At 42.7% G+C, this 20,806-nt stretch overlaps 1 protein-coding gene across 10 annotated transcripts in view; it reads left to right on the top strand.

The window, feature by feature from the left end:
• INVS (inversin) overlaps positions 1-20,806 on the top strand; it is a 158,490-nt gene that overhangs the window by 116,441 nt on the left and 21,243 nt on the right. For all 10 annotated transcript variants that reach the window (XM_058694766.1, XM_058694758.1, XM_058694760.1 and 7 more), the window contains one exon: positions 8,589-8,863. In XM_058694766.1, the coding sequence (XP_058550749.1) occupies positions 8,589-8,863 (275 nt within the window). The remainder of the gene's footprint in view (positions 1-8,588; positions 8,864-20,806) is intronic.

Raw genomic sequence — 20,806 nt, 5'->3', positions numbered from 1 at the left:
AGAAAAGTCTACACCCTTTTCCATAAACCAACTTTCAGATAAAGAAAGTGCTCCTGGCACCCCCACTCCTACCCCAAGTCTCCTTTTCAATTTATAATAGATCCGCTTACTGCCTGCTTCCCTGAACATCTTCAGTCTGGCAATGAGTTTCTCCAGGGTTGACCCATAAGCCCTACTCCTCTGCTCACATTGTCGTCTGACCCATGGGAAATCACTCCTATGATTCCACTCCATTTCATCCCACTTCTCTGAGCCTCAGTTTCCCATTTCCCAAGAAATGAAAAGATTTCTTAATCCAGGATGGGCTCTGGGGCTCCATGAATGCCGTGAAACTGTGTGCAATGGTTTGTATATCATGAGCATATGGACATTTGGGGGGAGGAGACCTACATATTTTTATCACAATGTCAAAAAAGTCCATGAGTCCATGAGTCACAAAGAGACTTTTAAAAACCATTAGACTAAATAGTATCTGAGCTCCCCGCTCCTCAACTCTAACATTCTATAAGTCAAAGGTCCTAAGACACGTGACATTTTCTTCTTCCCTTGAAAGGAAGTCAGAGACCAGATATTACTCAGCCTGTTATTCAGTGACAATGAAGAGACAGAATCATACAGAAGACCCCATTACATACCACACAACACCAACTGAAAAGGTTAGAGCGGAACCTTTTATGCCTTGTGAGGTAATCAGCTTCCTCTCCCTGGAAATATTCCAGCAGAAACTGAATTATCATCTCGCCGGGGTGATATACAAGGAATTTCTTTCAGCTGTATGAAGAGCCAGTCTTTGAGATTTCTTCTGAGTCAAAGATTCTCTGAGACCTGGGTTGCATGTCCTCACTCACGCTCTTATAACCTCTCAGTTCCTTCCCTCTTTCTCATTTGACACCCTTTCTAGGTGTTTTTTTTTTTTCTTCCAGTGTAGTCACTGCCTCCCACATCCCCCATAGTTCCGTGTAGATCCCTCCGTGTTGGCCCTCATCACATCCAGAAGCCATTACACGCAGAACCATCTGCAGGAGTGAATGGGCCTCATTCCCCCACTAGACTGTCAACTCCTTGGGAACAGGGATTATATTGTGTGTCTCCATATGTCCAGTCTCTTAAAATACCTGAGATTTAATAAGCATTTAATCATAAAATCCTAAATGTTTAATAGCTGCCCCTACAGTGGGTCTGAAACCTTACATGTATCATTTTTCATTCTTGGCCTTAGTGTCCCCCTCAGCCAAGTGGGAAGCTTGGGCCAGATACTCTCTTAGGTCTCCTTCAGTTCTGTGGATCTCTGTAAGAGTACCACTTTAATTGTTTGCCCTACTCAGGCAGGCACTATGTTTACATACCATTTATCTTCACAACACACACTGGTGCTTCTGTATCTGTGCCTTTGGCTTCCTAGCTCCCTCGATATTTCTCATGAGCAAATTACCATTTGACAGGTTTATGACAGTTCTTTATTCTGATTCTTAAAAGAAACGTAAGAGCAAAGGGGGTCACCACTGCATGTATTTGAACATGAAACCACTGTGTCGCTTCCACAGAGGGTTGTGTTTGCCCAGTGCTGAAGAAAGGAAAATTCTGTCAGACACTGCAGAACAGTGAACGGGCTCCTTCCCATTCCAGTGGAGTATTTAGATTTCCATTGCCATGAATGCAGGACCCACGAGAGGTTGGAGAGAGATGATTAAAGCGGCTCTTGTAGGAAAGGGAGTTGTGTGGTTTCATCAATGAGCATCTCTGAAAGTATCATCAAGCCGAGCCCTGTGGCTCTTAACTGCAAGGAACCCATGCCAGACACTGATTTCTTCACTTCTAACCAGATCCTGTCACGGGGCAGCTTTATCTTAACAGCTTTACCTAAAAAGCAGTAATGCCAATTACGTTTATATAGTACTTTACAGCTTACAAAGTTCTTATATATTGGTTCATTAAGTCCATCCAGTCATTCAGTAAGGTAGACACAGGACAACTATCTTTAATCTCATTTCATAGATAAGGAAAATACCACATAGAGGTTAACTGTCCTGAAATTACACAGCTAGTAAAGGAGAAAGATGGCACAGGAATCTCAGTCCTGCCCTAAGCCAGGACTCCTACCAACCACACTTAGGCTGCAGGCTGTCTCCAGGTGCCAGCATCCATTTGGACAGGCCAGCGTGCATCAGCCCTGCTTCCCCCGACCCCCCCTCCCGCCCTCCCTTCCTTCCTTCCCCTCCTTCCTCCCTCCCTCCCTTCCTCCCTCCCTTCCTCCCTTTCTCCTTTCTTTCTTTTCTTTCTTTCTTTCTTTCTTTCTTTCTTTCTTTCTTTCTTTCTTTCTTTCTTTCTTTCTTTCTTTCTATCTTTCTTCCTTTCTTTCCTTTCTTTTCTTTCTTTCTTTCTTTCTTTCTTTCTTTCTTTCTTTCTTTCTTTCTTTTCTTTCTTTCTTCTTATACTTATAAGTGTAACCAGAATCAGGCCCTAAATCAGTTTTTCTCTTAACCCAGTATTTGTTCAGTTGTTCCAGTGTTGTTGTTAAAAGAATGGTGTTGTGGGGCACCTGGGTGGCTCAGTCAGTTAAGTGTCCAACTTTGGCTCAGGTCATGATCTCCCAGCTCGTGGGTTCAAGCCCCGTGTTGGGCTCTGTGCTGACAGCTCAGAGGCTGGAGCCTGCTTTGGATTCTGTGTCTCCCCCTCTCTCTCTCTCTCTGCTTCTCCCCTGCTCTCGCTGTCTCTCAAGAATAAATAAACATTTTTAAAAAATTAAAAACTAAAAAAATAATGGTATTAGGGCAACTTGGTAGCTCAGTTGGTAAGCGTCCCAACTCTTGATTTTGTCTCAGGTCATGATCTCACACTTCATGGGTTCGAGCCTGGCATCAGGTTCTGGGCTGACAGCATGGAGCCTGCTTGGGATTCTCCCTCTGTCCCTCTCTCTCTCTCTACCCTACCCCACTCTCACTCTCTCTCAAAAAAAAAAAAAAAAAAGAGTGGTGCCAAGCCACCATCACAATTCTGCAACATAGTTTAATAAAAAAATTCTTCCTATTACTCTCAAAGCTAACTACCATGGCAGAGCACATCAAATTCTAACTAAATTTTTGAGAAAATTAAGATTAGTTGGTTGCAAGCCTACACCAAGACTATAATCAAGAATGTCATTAGGGCAAAGCCCAGTTAAATTGGTCCAACAACAGGATGTCGAAACAAACTAGATGTCCCTTTTTGTGAAGCCATTCTAATCACATCTTTCAAACCCCTCATAGGCCCTACATCCATGGCAATGGAAACTTGAATACTCCACTCGAATGGGAAAGACCCTGCTTCTTTCTGCGGTGTCTGACAGAACTAATTTCTTCTTGTCAAAACTGGGCAAATGCAGCTGTCTATGGAAGCCACATAGGAGGGTAGAAAAAAATCATCTCCTCCCAGGACTCAAACTGTCCAGGTCCAGAGGCAGATCTGTGCCACACTGCAAACAGTCCCAGTCCTGAGATGCTAAGCCATTGGATGGCCAGGTCATTTAAATGATTGCCCTTGATCTGATTCTCTGCACATCAGGCAATCTTTTGATTACTGAGTTTCTTATTGGCCCATTTCTGCAGTTGCCATCTAGACCACTAATTTGGAGAAATCCCCATCCTTGGGACTTAGGTCTGATCTGGAGGGTTTGCAGGGCACGCCAGTGCCTCACAATAGCACCTCAGAGATCTGCAGCAGCAATGTGTCCCTTAAATCTTTTCTGCCCTGGGGGAAACAGCCCCAATTCCTTCAGCCTACAGTTGGGAGACTTTCTTTGCTCTGTGGTGCACAGGACCCAAAATGGACATTGCCAATGATGTCATCTTCAGTTGACTTTCTCACTTTTTTATACTCTGAGCCTCTGGGGAGCTATAAGCATTGCTCTAGAAAAGAGTGTACAAACCAGACTAATTGGCAGTCCTTCGAAAACTGCTGTCTGGTCAGTTTCCCCTAAGATAATAGAAAAAAGGAGAGGACAAGGTAGGACTATTTTGTGCGTGAACATTCCGCCATGTTAATAAATCTCCTGCTAAAATGTTACTTGCTGTGTCATAGACAGGATTTTTTTTTCTCTTCAGTTTTTCATATAAACTAGAATAGCACTGATTGTTTTTATGGTGTTTGTTTGCTAAATTGGACCAAAATAGGTTGAGTTTATAACATAATCCCCACGAAGATTACTAGAACTTACACATTCTGTAATAAATTAGTTGGAGAAAAAAACACTTAAATTTCAGGACAATTACTGCATCTGAGAGTTTTAGGATGAAAGGCTACATCCGGGGCTAGGTTGAAATGCTGTTAATGGCCACTCTGATGCAATATTAGCAGTTTCTTCTTATGACCCAGTTCATTTTTTAAATGATAGAAAAAGATGAAGTGAAATGTTAAGAAAATGACTCAGTCACAGAGGTAAATTGTACAGGGAGGGGTGAAAAGCTGAGTTCCAGCTCAGCTGTATGTAGTCATAGGTGAATCACTTACCTCTCTGCCTCATTTTCCTTATCTACCAAATAAAAATGAATCACCTGAAATTCCTTTGAACTTGGGCCATGAACAGTGGCGCTGGACCTTATTCCCCAGGGATATGCATAGGCTCATGTTCTCCTCTTGGGCTGTGTCCTGTGTGTGCATGTGTGTTGCTGTCGTTGCTTCTGTTTGTTTGTTTTAATCTTTTTGGAGAGGAAGATGGAATGTGAGTGGGGGGAGGGGCAGAGAGAGAGGGAGACACAGAATCTGAAGAAAGCTCCAGGCTCTGAGCTGTCAGCACAGAGCCCCACGTGGGGCTCAAACTCACGAACCGTGAGATCATAACCTGAGCTGAAGTCAGCCACTTAACTGACCGAGCCACCCAGGCACCCCATGTTGTTGCTTTTGTTTTAAGGCAGCAGGTATATAATAGGATGCAGGTTATGCATCGTTCCCAGCTCTAATCCCACCGCCCCCCTTTCCCCAGCGATCACTTCTTTTACATCAAGAGCCACAGCTCTGGAGAACTGCACAATTGTGGGCGGTGTGCCGCCCGGAAGATTTTTTTTTTTGTTAATGAGTCAAATTTTTTAAACATTAATTTATTTCTATTCACAGACTGAGGGTCTAATGATATATTCTGATAATTGCATTCTTTCTTCCAAATCTGCTTTACTTGGTTCTACCAAAATGAAAAATAAAAACAAAAACAAAAAACAAAACAAAACAACAACACCCTCCTGCAAACCTCCCCTTCCAAAGAAGTCTTCAGAAGGCCAAGTGCCCCTGCTTTCTGGACATCCTGATCACTCTAAAAGGCCGGATCCCTTGTGTGTCCTGTGGCTGTCTCTGTTGGAGGCCCAGAAAGGTGTGCAGTAACAAGGGTTGCCCAGGGGCTGATTGTAAGTGGCTTCTTGGAATTGAAAAGGAAAGCTGTTTGCTTTCCCCAAAGAAAGAGAAATGACCGCTCAAACAACAAAGTCTAATTTATCACCTCAAAGCCCTTCTTAATGGCAGTGAGGTCCATGTGGCTGCCAAGCCAGACAACCGCACGTGTGTGTCTGTCGAAATGACCAATATTCTCCTAGAGCAGTTCTCTTCATCGGTGCTCATAAACAGAGAGGCCGTCCCCCTGCCTGCCAGGAGCAAGGCTGTTAGATCAATTAGCAGCACTTCAGCCACCCAGATGCTTCCACCTTCTGAAAAGCAGCCTTCTCCTGCACAGCTCACACTGAACTGGCACCTGCTAGCATCCATACGAATCTCAGGAGCTGATGATGACAGGCCGTCCAGCCAGCCTGTCGATTGCAGGGCCGCACACTCGGGCGTCAGCAGTTGGCAAAGCGTGGAACAAAACCGGAGTCAAATGAAAACATCAGAGCGACGCAGGAGTTAGCACAACCCATCTGGCCACTTCTGCTCAGATGGGAGCCAGTGGGAACCCATTAGATAAGCAGGCGTGGACCCCAGATCAGGAGCTTTCACCACAGGACAAAAAACCTTCAGAAGGGGAAGTTAAGTGGACAAGGCTTTATATCAGAGTGTAACCCAGATAGCGGGTTACATCTGGGTCTTCTGTGTCCCTTGAGATCTAAACAAGCATTGCTTCAAATCCCACAGCCTATGGAAATCTGAATTCTGTGACTTTGCAGAGGCTTAGTGCCTCTGCCTCACTCTTGCTTCTTGCTTCCATGTCTGGTATCTTAGCTCTGCAGCTTGTCAGGGTGCTTATAAAAAAGTGGTATGAGCCTAGTAGACCTTACAAAAAGTTGCATCATTGAGGAGAAACGCACTTCCTAGCCCATCTTGATATAGTTCACAGTCCATATGACACTTTTACATTCTCTTAAGCCTTGTTACACAAGGTGTGGTTCAAGGGACCCACAGCACCTGTATAACCTGAATGCTTGTTGCAAATGCAGAGCCTTTTTTTGTTCTTTTAAAGTTTATTTATTTATTTTGAGAGAGAGACAGAACATGTGAGCAGGGGAGGGGCAGAGAGAGAGGAAGAGAGAGAGAGAGAATCCCAAACAGGCTCTGCACTGTCAATGCAGAGCCTGACGCGGGGCTTGAACTCACAAACCAGGACATATGACCTCAGTTGAAACCAAGAATCAGAAGTTCAACCAACTGAGCCACCCAGATGCCCCTAGAAATGCAGAATCTTGAGCCCCACTCCAGGCTTGCTAAATCAGAACCTAGATTTTAATGAGATGTCAGGAGACTCTGTGGGTTAAAGTGTGACGAGCACAGATGTAAAGTCCTTCTCCATCATCTCACCATGGAGGATTCTCTTTGGCCTGGCCCTTGCTCTACACAATGCTAAGACTTCTATCTTCTCTTTCTTCCCCCTCCTTTCTCTCTCTCTCTGGTTCTTTCATCTCCTCCCTCCTGTCAGGAGCTTCAAGCATTCTTTTATTTTTTTATTTTATTTTATTTTTTTTTGTCACCACAGAATAGCCCTACCCTGGAGCCTCAGGGCCACTCACCACCTAGGTCCCAAACGTCTCACCTGCTGCCAGCCCTCAGGTCCGTTCTGAAGCTGATTACAATATTTGTCTAAACAAGGTCCTCCCTCCCCCAAGAGGGACTCTGATACCAACTATAACAATAAAAGACATCTCTCTGGTTACAAAAGATATCCCAGGTTTTGTAAAGACATCTGGCTTCTAAACAGACCCCTAAATCAATTCCAGGTTATAAACTATCACACAAGTGTCAGACCTGGGGAAACTGAGCCTCAGGAACAGGAAAGTGACCGGCTCAATGTAGTTATTGGCAGGGGCAGGACTAGAAAATTTCTCATACTTCCCAGCGTGGGCTTCTCTCCACTACACCGAATCATTCATTCTACTTGAACCTGAACCTTATGTGGCCACCTAATTCTCTTCCTGAGCAATAACTGAGTCATCTGGGCAGCAAATCTGCATTGAGTGCCTGCTGGGTATAGCAAGCATCATTCAAAGATGAGAAGAGGCAAAACAGACCCAGTTTTCCACACTACTTGCCTTCGCCCAAACTGCTCCCTCCCACCGAACTCCTCATTCCCATCCAATCTGCCCCAGCAGACTTCACATCTTTGAGACGCCCCAGCTGGGAGCTTCCGGACTCCTCCAGACAAAACTAATCACTACTTGCTCTGTGCAAGCACACTAGCAGAGCGCTTCCTCCATTATTTGTTAGGTCTTTGTTTCCTCAGTGTCCCTTCTGAATCGAAGTTTCCTCTAGGGAGGCTCAAACCCCATGGTCCTCAGTACCCAGTACAGAAGATGCTCAATAAATGTTAGTTTTCTTCCCCCTTTCTCTCCCCTGGAAATCCCTACCAGTTGATGCTATTGGGTCACACAAACCTCGTCCTTAACTCAGCTCTTTCATCCTCAGGCAACTTGCCCCTTTCTGGAACTGGGCTGTCACAGGCCCATCCTCTTCCCATTGCCTCTCGTTTCTCCTCCTGGCCTCTCCTGGCCAGCCTTCTTCTAGTCCGTTGCTATCCACAGGTGCCAGCCTCGCCACCACGACTTGTGTATGACCTTTTGAAAATCCTCCTGCCTTCTGGACCTCATCTGCAAAATGAGTGGCTTTGCCTCCTTAGCTGGAGCTCTGGATAGCCATGTGGCAACTCTCAGGTGTATTATAATCCGTTGTGAGGTGCTTTGTAAGTAATCGTTTCATATAATCCTAAGGTTTGCCGATGGTCTTTTTTAAGAAATAGAGAAGATTAAAGGTCATCCCTGTGACTGGCACTCTCAGCAGCATTCTGATGTGCTTTCCGGAATAGGAGAAAAAGGCGTGGAGTTACAGGCAGGGATCCCACACAAGCTTGGGCACACACACCTCAGGATTGTCATATCCATCATGTGTGCCCCATCACATAGTTTTCCATCATGTGTGCCCCAGCTGGGCAAAGGCTGATCTATAAGATTCTTCTCTGCTTCATCTTCTGTTGAGCTCTAAGGTCTGCAGAAAAGACTGAAAATTGTGACATTGTGGTAATCATGAATTTCCAAATCCCTCCTATGATGTGGTAGCTCCTCATAAAATTTAAATCTCAGTCAGGAATATTTGGATGCGTCACGCTCTTCTAATTTTTTCCTCTTTCCCCTTGGCTTTGCTTCCAGGAAGCGAGAGGAAGAAAACAAACGAAGAGAGGCAGAACAGCAGAAGGGAAGGCTGAGCCCAGATTCCTGCAGATCCCAAGCCCCTCCCTGTGTGCCCAGCACCCAGGCTGAGCCCCACAGGCAGAGCTGGACCCCCAGCAAACAGCATCCCACCAGCAGCGCGGCCCAGGACCCTGAGGGGAGAGCCTGTCGAGGATCTCCAGGCAGAGCCCCCCAGAGGGAGGCTGGGAACAGCCCCCCAGATGTGCAGGGAACAGACCCCAGAAAGCCAAATGGTAGGTACCCTTGTTATCTGATGCCAACTCATGGACTGTGGGCTCTCTTGATTGATGTATTTATTCCAATTCATTTAAGGTAATTATGGCAGCACCTAAGACTGCAATTTTATTATATATTTTCCATTTATTTCCTCTGATTCTCATTCCTGTGTTTCTTTTTTCCCCTTCCTGTGGACTACTTGAACATCTATTAGGATTCCATCTTGATTAATTTATAGTGTTTTTGAGTGTATTTCTACAGTTTTTGTGGTGGTTGCTCTGAGTATTACCATATACTTTTATGTGTCATATATATATATGTATATATATATATATATATATATAGCTTATAACTAATAACACTTTACCACTTTTTAAAGTTTATTTTTTTATTTAATTTGAGTGAGAGAGAGAGGGTGAGCACATGTGTGTGCAAGTGGGAGAGGGGGAGAGAGAGGAGGGAGAGATAGAGAGAATCCCAAGCAGGGTCTGCACTCAGTGTGGAGCCCAACACAGGGCTCAAACCCACAAACCACAAGATCATGACCTGAGCCAAAGTCGCATGCTCACCCACCTGAGCCACCCAGGCACCCCGACATTTTACCACTTTGAGTGAAATGTGGAAACCTTACATCCATTTAGGTACCTTTACCTTCCCCGCTTTTAAATATCATTGATTATCAGATGGCATTCTAATTTTTGTCTCAATCATCAAATATAATTTATAAAAGCCATGAGGAAAAGGACACTCTTTTCTTTGTACCCAGAGTTCTGTTTTCCTCTTGTTTCATCTTCCTTCCTCGTGCTCCAGATTCCTTCTTTTATCATTTCTTTTCTGTCTGAAGAAACTTCTTTAGTCAGTATTTAAGGATAGCTCTGTTACCAACAAATTCTTTGAGTTTTCCTTTGAGGAGGTTTTTGTCTCATTCCTGACAAGTTGGTGAGCCAGATCCAGAATGTACACTTGAAAGAGGCCGTGCCCCTTCTTCTGGCCCCCATGGTGTCAGATGAGAAATCCAGTCGTTCGAATGGGTGTTCCTCGGTAATGTTTCCAGGTAACATGTCCCTGCTCTCTGGCTGCTTTCAAGATTTTTCTTTATCTTTAGTTTTGAGTAGTTTAATATGATGTGTCTTGAGATGGATTTTGGGGAGTTTATCCTGTTTAGATTTCACTTAGTGTGTTGGGCGTCCCCAAGACCCCGCCCCGCCCCCGCCCGGTTTAGTAATTTGCTAAGAGCACTCACAAGACTCAGCATGTGTTTGTACTCACAGGTGGGATCTATCATAACAAAGGGCTACAAATCAAGATCAACAAAGGGAAAAGGCACATGGAGCAAAGTCTGGAAGAAACCAGGTGCAAACTTCCAAGAGTCTTCTCCCAGTGGAATCACACATAAGACATGCTCAGTTCTTCCTCCAGCAATGAATTGTGACAACCAGTTAGCCTTTTATCTACCAGGAAAGCAAACCTAAACTTAGGACACCAGGAATTTTATGGGGTCAGGGACATAGGTACCATACATCTCTAGCATATACTACGACTCCAACTTCCCAGAAGGAAGACAGGTATTCAGTGTATATTATAATATTTACATGAAGCAATTTAAGTATATTGAGCCATTCTTATAAATTAGGGAACAGTGAGAGCCCTCCAGGAATCTAAGTGCAAATGCCAACATAGTGAAAAAGGCAATTAATGTCTTAGTATTATTATAAACATAGTTCTGACTTTGTGGACCCCAGAAACAAGTCTATTAGATCTCATGGTGACCCGATTCAGGGCTTGGACAATTCATTCTATCTCTCTGAACCTTAATTTCCTTAGCTATAAAATGGGGAGGCATACTCAAAAACCAGCAAACGAATAAACAAAAAAAGCAGAAATAAACTCATAAATACAGAGAACAAACTGATAGTTGCCAGAGAGGAGGGAAGTGGGACAGTGGGCAAAACGGGTGAAGGGGAGTGGAAGGTACAGGTTTCCAGTTATGGAATGAGTAAGTCATGGGAAAGAAAAGTACAACATAAGGAATATACTCAATGGTATTGTCATAGTGCCGTATGGTGACAGATGGCAGCTATTTGTGGTGAGCATAGCATGACAGAATTACTGTGTTGTACACCTGAAACTAAGGTAACGTTGTGTATCAGCTATACTTCAATTTTGAAAAAGAAAGAAAATGAGGGCATACTCTACCCTGCAAGGCAGTTATAAATGGAAATAAAATAATTAATGTAGAAAACGTGTCATAGCCCACGACTCATCGTAGGTCTTCAGTAACTACTATTATTAAACCACACTGATGATCTAACCAAAAACAACTACATGAAAGCACACATGAATTATCATAAACATACCCAGAATATAACTCCATAACCCACTTTGTAGTGATAATGCATCAGCAAGGTATACTTTAAGGAGGTCTGATGCCTTGTTATATATTCATTCAGGTAGTGTTAACTAGACTCCCATGATGTAACAACCATGCTGAATTTGAGTAAATGCTTTCTTAGCTTGAGGTTACTGCATATTACATTCCCTCCATCCCTATGGATAAAAATGCCTCTTATTTTTCAGATCTCAGGATGAATGTTCCTCCCTCTATACAGCCATACCTCCCCACTAAACAAGCCTTCATTTTCCTGCTATATGCTCCCATAGGCCTTCTGCACCTCCATATTAGAAAGATCGTCACCTTTTATTGTGATTATTACTGGCTTATTTGTCTATTTTTTCCTATAGATTATAAGATCTTAAGATCAGGGTTGTTTCATTTACCTGCTGCTATGTAAAAAAACAAAAACTACACTAAAATTAAGTGGCTTAGGACCACAATTTATTATTTCTCATGACTCTGTGGGTTGGAACTGCAGTTCCTCTACAGTTTCACCTGGTGTCACTCATGTGACTACATACGGGCAGAGGGTCACTTGAATTGGGCGGTCTACGATAGACTGACTTGAATGTCTGGCGGTTGATGCTGGCTATCAGCTGGGATTCCTTGACTCTGCTTTACATGGTCTTTCATCCTCCATTAGGCTAGACTAGCCTCCTCACACAGTGGTCGCAGGGCATCATTCTAAGAAAGCAAAGGCAGAAGCTACAGGACCTCTTCAGGAATAGGCTCTAAAATTTGCATGCTGCATTCTATTGATCAAAGCAAGTTGTATGACCAGCCTGACACTAAATGTGATTTAGAAATATACTCTACTTTTGTGCACACTAAGATGGAAGTAGTTTTCCACTATTGAACACTCTAGCCCAGGTCCTTTATGGCCACAGATTATTCACATTCCTCCCGCAGGCACAACATTCTCACTGTTTTCTCAGGACCCAAAAATGTCATCTCAGTCACCACATGAAGCTTGAAGTTTGGGCTCTTGAGACGTATGTCATGTCCAGATGTTGTCAAGTTTCCCCAGGTGTGAATCATTCCATTTGAGGGACTAGTCAACCAAACACACACATTATCAACCCCCAAACAAGCAATGGTGAGGCAGGGACAAAATAACCATAGTAGACACCCTTGCTGCAAAAGGGGAGAAATGAGAGGCACATAACAGTCACTAGCCCATAGCAATTCTGAAAGCCAGCTGGCTATACCTTAGCAGGTTCCCTACTCTGAAGTATGGAATGTTCCTTGATTAGGGTATGGTTTTACCCCTGTGTGTGGTTTCCTAGTCCATTATTCTCCTTATCACTTGACTCTTCCACCTGGGCTTTCAGTTCTGCTCTCTGAGACATCTTCCTTTCCATAAGACATAGCCCATGTTTGCAGTTAAATAGCTTTCTCAGCCTATTTCCGATCAATAGGAAGTTGAGGTTCCAGAGGCTCCCGTTTGTTTTGAACTGCCTCAGCAGTTCAAGCTGGTGATACTCTTTGTGATGCAATTACCCCAGAAACTTTCTGGGTTTCCTATGAATCTGATTGGGTTCACTCCGTGTTCTAAAACTACATCCAGGGGTGCCTGGGTGGGTTAGTCGGTTAAGCATATGACTCTTGGTTTTGACCCAGGTCATAATCTCACAGTTTGTGAGTTTGAGCCCCATGTAGGGCTCCACACACTGACAGTGTGGAGCCTGCTTTGGATTCTCTCTCTCTCTCTGTCTCTCCCTCTCTCTCTGCACCCCTCTTGCTCATGTGCTCTCTCAGAATGAATGAATGAATGAATGAACGAACAAATAAATAAATATTACAAAAAAATTTTTTTAATTAAAAAAAAACTACATCCATAATTATTTCCCAGACAGGGCTCTCTCTATTTTGGGTGGCTCAGGCTGCTGTAGTAAAATGCCCTTGAAGTTCTTAAAGTTCTTTTGTTTAGAGTGCCTACAACACACCATCTAAGATATTTTTGAGGTCTTAATACAGGGTTGCACAGTAATTCTCTTGATTTGATCTTTATCCATAAGTTGTATTTTACTACAAGACTCTTTCACTGGCTGGAAAGAATGAAAATGGGAAGCAGTTTCTAACCCGGCACATTTTAGGCTCTGTATATTTCCTCTAGATTCCACATGCAAACTGAGAAGTTCTTTCCTAATTTTCTTTCTTTCTTTCTCCCCACACCGTATCATATGCAGCTAAAAAGGCCAGCTAATATTTTCTTTGGTGATTGAAACTGGAAATCTCCTAAACCATGTTTATAAATTCATTAGGTATGTTTTCTGTCTTCTAAGTTACTACAGGTAACTTATGCCAATTGTGCCCTTTATTCTGCCACTGAATAATACAATGGACCATTCTCCAGACTCCAGTAGTGATTTCCTCTTTGCTCTTTCAGCCTGTGCTACTAGTCTCTTCACTGCCTTTCCAGCTCTGTTCACTAACCAGTCCGAGTCCATGTATGGGTTCTTTCTTGTTAGGCTGTTGGTTTCTGTGTTAGTTATCTCTAGTGACATAACAAGACCCCAAAAACTGAGTGACTTAAAACAACGATTTATTATTTGTCACAATTCTGTGGGTTGTCTGAGCAGTTCCTCTCCTAGATTGCTATGGCTCACTCATGTGGCTGGTGGAAGGTTGGCTGGGCCAGAAAGTCCAAGATGGCGTCCTTCACACTGGTGCTGGCTGTTGGCTAAGGTGTCTCAGTTCCCTTCTCATGCCCTTTCAGCCTCCAGGAGGTTAGACCATCTTCCTTGCATATCGTTCTCAGGGCAGTGCTCTAAGAGAGAGAAAGCCAGAAGTGACAAGCTCTCTTGAGGCCTAGGTTCCAAAACTTTCGCATCATTTCTGCCACCTTCTGTTAATCAACTCACAAGGCCAGTCCACATTCAAGGGGATGGAGGCATAGACTCCACCTCTGGTTTGAAGATGTTGCAAAATCGCATTCTACACTGGGATGGAAAGAATCTTTGGCCACAAGGAGCAATGTGTCTCTTATTTCTGTGTACCTAGCACTTCTGAAGCAGGGGAGCTCCTCTGGTGTCCTGAATAAAGAACCTTTGGGAAGAGCCAGATTCAAATATATGGACAGTGCCTCAGAGAAGCCCAGCATCCAAACTTGGGGGAAAAGTAAGAGGAATGGAGGCCAGTGAGCCTGATTCAGGTGTACGGAGAGGGAGCTGCAGTTTCATGGGCAGCCTTTGCCCTCCTTTACCTGCCTAAGAGGCCAGAGTGCAAAGGAAAATTGGGAGATATATCTAGGAATCAAGACTGGCCGTTGGACTGGAGCTTCTCTAGCACACTATTCCTGGGAAACCCCAACATAATTGGGCAGATGGCACCCCGAGCTACTTTGTGTTTGGCTAAGAAGGGTCATGAAGAAGGGTCTCAGCTGCTTCAGCCAATCAGTACTCACACAGTGTAGACCTTGAGAGGTGGGCATCCCAGCAGGAGCCCAGAGATGGGAAATGTGGGCCACTTCTTTTTCTCCTTCATCCTGTCTCATAGAAATAGATGATGTTAGAGCGTGAGGGTCGTTCGAAAGCATCTAGTACAGCCTTCTCAACGCAAGTCAGGAAACTGAGGCCATGGAAGAGGAGTTTGCCCAAGGTCTCTGAGGAAGTGATTTCTTTCTTCTCTCACATAGTAATTCTTCCTCTCTTGTTTACAGAGTGTGGAGAGCATCATGGCTAAGTGCATGAGCTTTAGAACCAAATAAACTAGGTTCACATTTAGACCCTACCACTTACTAGCTATATAATCTTGATCAAGTTACTTAACCTCTTCAGGCATCCATTTCTTTATTTGTAAAAATAATAGTAATAAATAATAGATGGTAATACTGCCTGTCTTAGAAATTTGTGAACATTGATGAGATAACCCATGAAAAGATTTAAACACAGTGCCTAAAGCACTCTATAAATATGAGCTGTTATTATAATTAACCTCATTATTATTTCAAATAAAAGGTAGGGAAGGAAGAATACATAATATTTAGGAAGATCACTGAGCGGAGGCTGGGTTTAGAGGGCCTAACTAAGACACAGTAGCAGAAGGGTGAAGAGTAGAGGATGGTCTGGAGAGTAGAATTGAGAGGACTTGACAGCAGATGGCCTGTGGGAGGTGGTAAGATAAAGTTGTCTTTGAGTCAGTGTGGTTTTCAGGAGAGTCTAGTGGAGGAGAAACTCACTGTTTTAAGGGCCATCCCTGGTGTTATCTTATTTCTCACCATATGGGCTGCCGAGCTAGTGGGTATGACTGGTGGGAGTACGTGGGCCCTTACATTCGGCACGTGTACAATGGGTAAGGCAGAAATGTCAGTTACCACCTATATGCCAAAGACTCCCTGACCTCTTCTCCTTGTTCCAATTGACTTATGTCTTCACTTGGATGTCTCAAAGGCGTCGCAAACCCAACCTATCCAAGACAGGACAGATGAAAATTTTATGCAAACCTGCTCTGTGTACTGGTTAACGATATACTCATCCATCTGTACGTTCAGTCCAGGAGTAATCCTTATCTCCTTTTCCTTTACCACCCATGCCCCATCTGTCACCAGGTCTTATCTCATTTACTTCCTAAATATCTTTCAAACCCATTTTCTCTCTCTCATCTACCACCATATACTCTGCCTGGCATCTTCTTACCTTCATCTCTAACTTGGACTATTATAGTAGCTTCCTAACTGGTTTTACTTATCTGCTCTGGCTCCCCTAATCCATTTTCCTCTCTGTGAACAGATTGGTCTCTTCAAAAATGAAACCTCATCATATCTCTACCCCCGCCTTAAAGCCCTGGAATTAACCACTCCTCCAGTGAATCCTGGTCCCCTTTGTTGAAGAATGGTATTAGAAATCAAGATCTGGGGGGGTGCCTTGGTGGTTCAGTGGGTTAAGCAGCTGACTTCAGCTCTGGTCATGATCTCATGGCCTGTGAGTTCGAGCCCCACGTGGGGCTCTGCTGACAGCTCAGAACTTGGAGCCTGCTTCTGATTCTGTGTCTCCCTCTCTCTCTGCCCCTCCCCCACTTGCCTCTGTCTCTCTCTCTCTCTCTCTCTCTCTCTCTCTCTCTCTCTAAAAAATAAATACACATTTAAAAAAATCTTTTTAAAGAAATCAAGATCTGAGTGCTAGGTAGGCATATTACTACTGGAGTACCATTGCTCCTAAGCCCTTTCAGCAGACAGAGCTAAAAATTATTTACATTTGTTTCTGCATCTAGCTGTGTGTATGAGTATTCACACACACGCACACACACACATACACACACACACACTCCATGAGTTCATATTTATGATACCTCCAATTCTATTCAACACCACAGAGTTTATTCTTTTCCATTTGAAGTGCTCCCTCCAGCAGTGAAAGATCGGCTCCTTTCATCATGATATACATGTTTATTTGTTCAATCCTAGTATACAGCAGAGCAGTTTCAGAATTGCTAACCCATACCCCTGCAAGAGACAAACTTACTACCTAGAGCACAGTATTTACAAACATTACTTTTTGTCCTTTTTGTCCTTACAGTATTCAGCCAAAATCTGTTTTTGTGAAGTTACTTAGGTCAGTTTTCTTCTTCACCTTTTAGTGTGGTTACCTAATTCATTTGTAAGATAGTTAGGTTTGTTTGTTATTATTTATATTCCATTTTGAGTTCCTTTCCACATTCTAGTTGATTTTAATTGTTGGGCCTTTTTTTTGTAGTTGGGTACTTGTTATTTAAACAGGAAATGATGTTTTTCCTAATTACAAAATTAGTTAATGTCCATTACAAAACAATTTTTGAAACATAAAAGAACAAAAAATAAATAAAAATCTTCCTTAATCTTAACAACTCTTATAACTTTGGTTCCATTCCATCTACTACAACTTTCCTTTTTTTTTTTTTAATTTTTTTAACATGTATTCACTTTTCAGAGATGAAGAGAGACAGAGCATGAGCAGAGGAGGGGCAGAGAGAGAGGGAGACACAGAATCAGAAGCAGGATCCAGGATCTGAGCTGTCAGCACAGAGCCTGATGTGGGGCTCGAACAAAGGACTGTGAGATCATGACCTGAGCTGAAGTCAGTCACTTAACCAACTGAGCCACCCAGGCACCCCTAGAACTTTCCTTTTTTTTAATTCAGAAAACTGTGGGCATCCTGTTTTGAGATCTTCTTACATTGTCTCCTTATTTTCAACAAAAATGTTACTAGCTGCTTAGTATTATATCAGATTATGAATACAACATGACTTGTTTATTCATGTCTGTGTTGTAGGACATATAAGCTAAATAGACTTTCATATAAATTTTTGTGTACATCTCTAATTTTTATGGCTCTTTAAACATCCTTTCAAATTTCATTCCAGGAAGGTTGCAGAAGGTTGGCGTACCCTTTTTTTTCCCTATAATTTATTTATTTTTTATAATTTACATCCAAGTTAGTTAGCACATGGTGCAACAATGATTTCAGGAGTAGATTCCTTAAGCCCCTTGCCCATTGAGCCCACCCCCCTGCCACGACCCTTCCAGCAACCCTCTGTTTGTTCTGTATGTTTAAGAGTCTCTTAGGGGCGCCTGGGTGGCTCAGTCGGTTAAGCGGCCGACTTCGGCTCAGATAATGATCTCGCGGTCCGTGAGTTCAAGCCCCGCGTCGGGCTCTGTGCTGACAGCTCAGAGCCTGGAGCCTGTTTCCGATTCTGTGTCTCCCTCTCTCCGCCCCTCCCCTGTTCATGCTCTGTCTCTCTCTGTCTCAAAAATAAATCAACGTTAAAAAAAAAAAAAAAGAGTCTCTTATGTTTTGTCCCCCTCCCTGTTTTTATATTATTTTTGCTTCCCTTCCTGTATGTTCATCTGTTTTGTCTCTTAAAGTCCTCATATGAGTGAAGTAATATGATATTTGTCTTTCTCTGACTGACCGATTTCACTTAGCATAATACCCTCCAGTTCCATCCACGTAGTTGCAAATGGCAAGATTTCATTCTTTTTGATTGCCGAGTAGTACTCCAGTGTGTGTGTGTGTGTGTGTGTGTGTGTGTGTGTACACATATCTATATACCACATCTTTTTTATCCATTCATCCATCAATGGACATTTGGGCTCTTTCCATACTTTGGCTATTGTTGATAGTGCTGCTATAAACAGAGGGATGCATGTGTCGCTTCAAAACAGCATACCTGTATCCCTTGGATAAATACCTAGTAGTACAATTGCTGGATCGTAGAGTAGTTCTGTTTTTAATTTTTTGAGGAAACTCCATACTGTTTTCCAGAGTGGCTGCACCAGTTTGCATTCCCAAGTCATACCCTTTTAAAAGCAAAGAAACAACAACCAAACTCTCTCCAAACATTTAGGCAAATAATGGTTTTATTGAATCCTAGTTAGCAGGATAGAATTTTGTCATATTTTCATTGGCTTTGTGTATTTATTTTCTGGACTGTTCACGGATGTCCTCTGTCAATTTTTATATTGGTTTTTCATTTTCTTAATATTCCTTTTTTTTTAATGTTTATTTATTTTTGAGACAGAGACAGAGCGTGAGCAGGGGAGGGGCAGAGAGAGAGGGAGACAGAATCCAAAGCAGGCTCCAGGCTCTGAGCTGTCAGTGCAGAGCCCAATGTGGGGCTCGAACTCACAAACCGCAAGATCATGAGCTGTGCCGAAGTCGGATGCTTAACCGACTGAGCCACCCAGGAGCCCCAATTTTCTTAATATTTCTAAAAGTTTGTTACATAATAAAAATAGTAACCTTTGTCTATCATAGATAGTAAATGTCTTTTTTTATTTTACCTTTTAATTCTGTTTAATTTTTTCTTTTGAGATTTTTCTTCTTGTGATTTTATGCTAAGAAAGGATTTTCCCATGGGGCTCCTGGGTGGCTCAGTCAGTTAAGTGTCTGACTTTGGGTCGGGTCATGACCTCGTGGTTGGCGAGTTCGATCCCCACATCGGGCTCTGTGCTGGAGCCTGGAGCCTTCTTCGGATTCTGTGTCTCCCTCTCTCTCTGCCCCTCCCTTTCTCACACTCTGTCTCTCTCTCTCCCTCGAAATAAATAAACATTAAAAAAGAAAAAAAAGAAAAGAAAAGAAAAGGTTTTTCCAACTTCAAGATCTAACAAACACAGCAATTTTTATTATCTCAAATTTAATTTTTTATATAGCGATGGAATCTAATGACTTCTTTTTAGATAATAGGCAGTTGTTCTAGCCATATACATGGAATGATCTTCGTGGAGTAATAGCCATATACATGGAGCTGCAAAATTGGCAGTGGGCTTTGTGAATGACGGCTTCAGGAGGGGTACAGCATCCCTCTCTGGGTCCACACCCACAAATTAAAAATGCTATCAAGGGTGCATGGGTGGCTCAGTCGGTTGAGCATCCGACTTAGGCTCAGGTCATGATCTCACGGTTTGTGAGTTCTAGCCCTGTGTCGGGCTCTGTGCTGACAGCTCAGAGCCTGGAGCCTGTTTCAGATTCTATGTCTCCCTCTCTCTCTGACCCTTCCCCACTTGTTCTCTCTCTCCTCTCTCTCAAAAATAAATAAATAAACATTTAAAAACATTTAATACTATGTTTATTATATACTTTCACAAATGGGTATATTTTTAGCTTTGTCTTTTTTCTCACTAATCTATCTGTATTAATACCCAAATCACATTATTTTATTACTGGTTAATAGTATCTAATATCATCTGTCTCCATTATTTTTCCTTTTCTTTATTGAGGTGTGGTTGATATACAATGTTACATTAGTTTCAGGGTTACAACCCAGTGATTGGACAGTTCTGTACATTATGCAATGCTGGTCACAAGGGTAGCTACCATCTGTCACCATACAACCCTATTATATTATTGACTATATTTCCTCTGCTGGACTTTTCATCCTGTGACTTATTCATTTTAGAACTGGAAGTTTGTACCTCTTATTTTTTTTTTTCCTTTTAATAGAGTTTACTTTTTAGGGGCACCTGGGTGGCTCAGTCACTTAAGCGTCTGACTCTTGATTTCAGCTCAGGTCATGATCTCATAGTTCATGAGATAGAGTCCCACATCGGACTCTGTGCTGACAGTATGGAATTCTCTCTCTACCTTTCTCTCTGCCCCTCCCCTGCTTGCTCTCTGTCTCTGTCTCTCAAAATAAATAAATAAGCTTAAAAACTAAAATAAATAAAATAACTAAAAATGTTTTTAAAAAATAGAGTTTACTTTTTAGAGCAGTTTTAGGTTACAGCAAAATTGAAACAGAAAGGCCATACACTCCTGGCCCCCAACACATGCATACGCCTCCACTATCAACATCCTATACCAGAGTGGTACATTTGTTAAAAGTGATAAGCCTACATTGATACATTCTTATCACATGAAGCCCACAAATTACATCAGACTTCATGCCTGGTGTAGGCTTTGACAAATGTATAATGTATCCACCATTAATTACAGTGTCATACAGAATAGTTTCACTGCCTGTGCTAGTCAGGATTCTCCAGAAAAACAGAACCAATAGGATATATATAAAAGAGGAGGTTTGTTATAGAAATTGGCTCGCTTGATTATGGAGGCTGAAAAGTCCCACGATCTGCTACCTCCAAACTGGA

Source organism: Neofelis nebulosa, chromosome 12, assembly GCF_028018385.1.
Source record: "Neofelis nebulosa isolate mNeoNeb1 chromosome 12, mNeoNeb1.pri, whole genome shotgun sequence".
In the NCBI taxonomy this organism is placed as follows: domain Eukaryota; kingdom Metazoa; phylum Chordata; class Mammalia; order Carnivora; family Felidae; genus Neofelis; species Neofelis nebulosa.
Note: the sequence above shows the minus strand (reverse complement) of the source record. Positions and strands in the feature narration are given on the sequence as shown.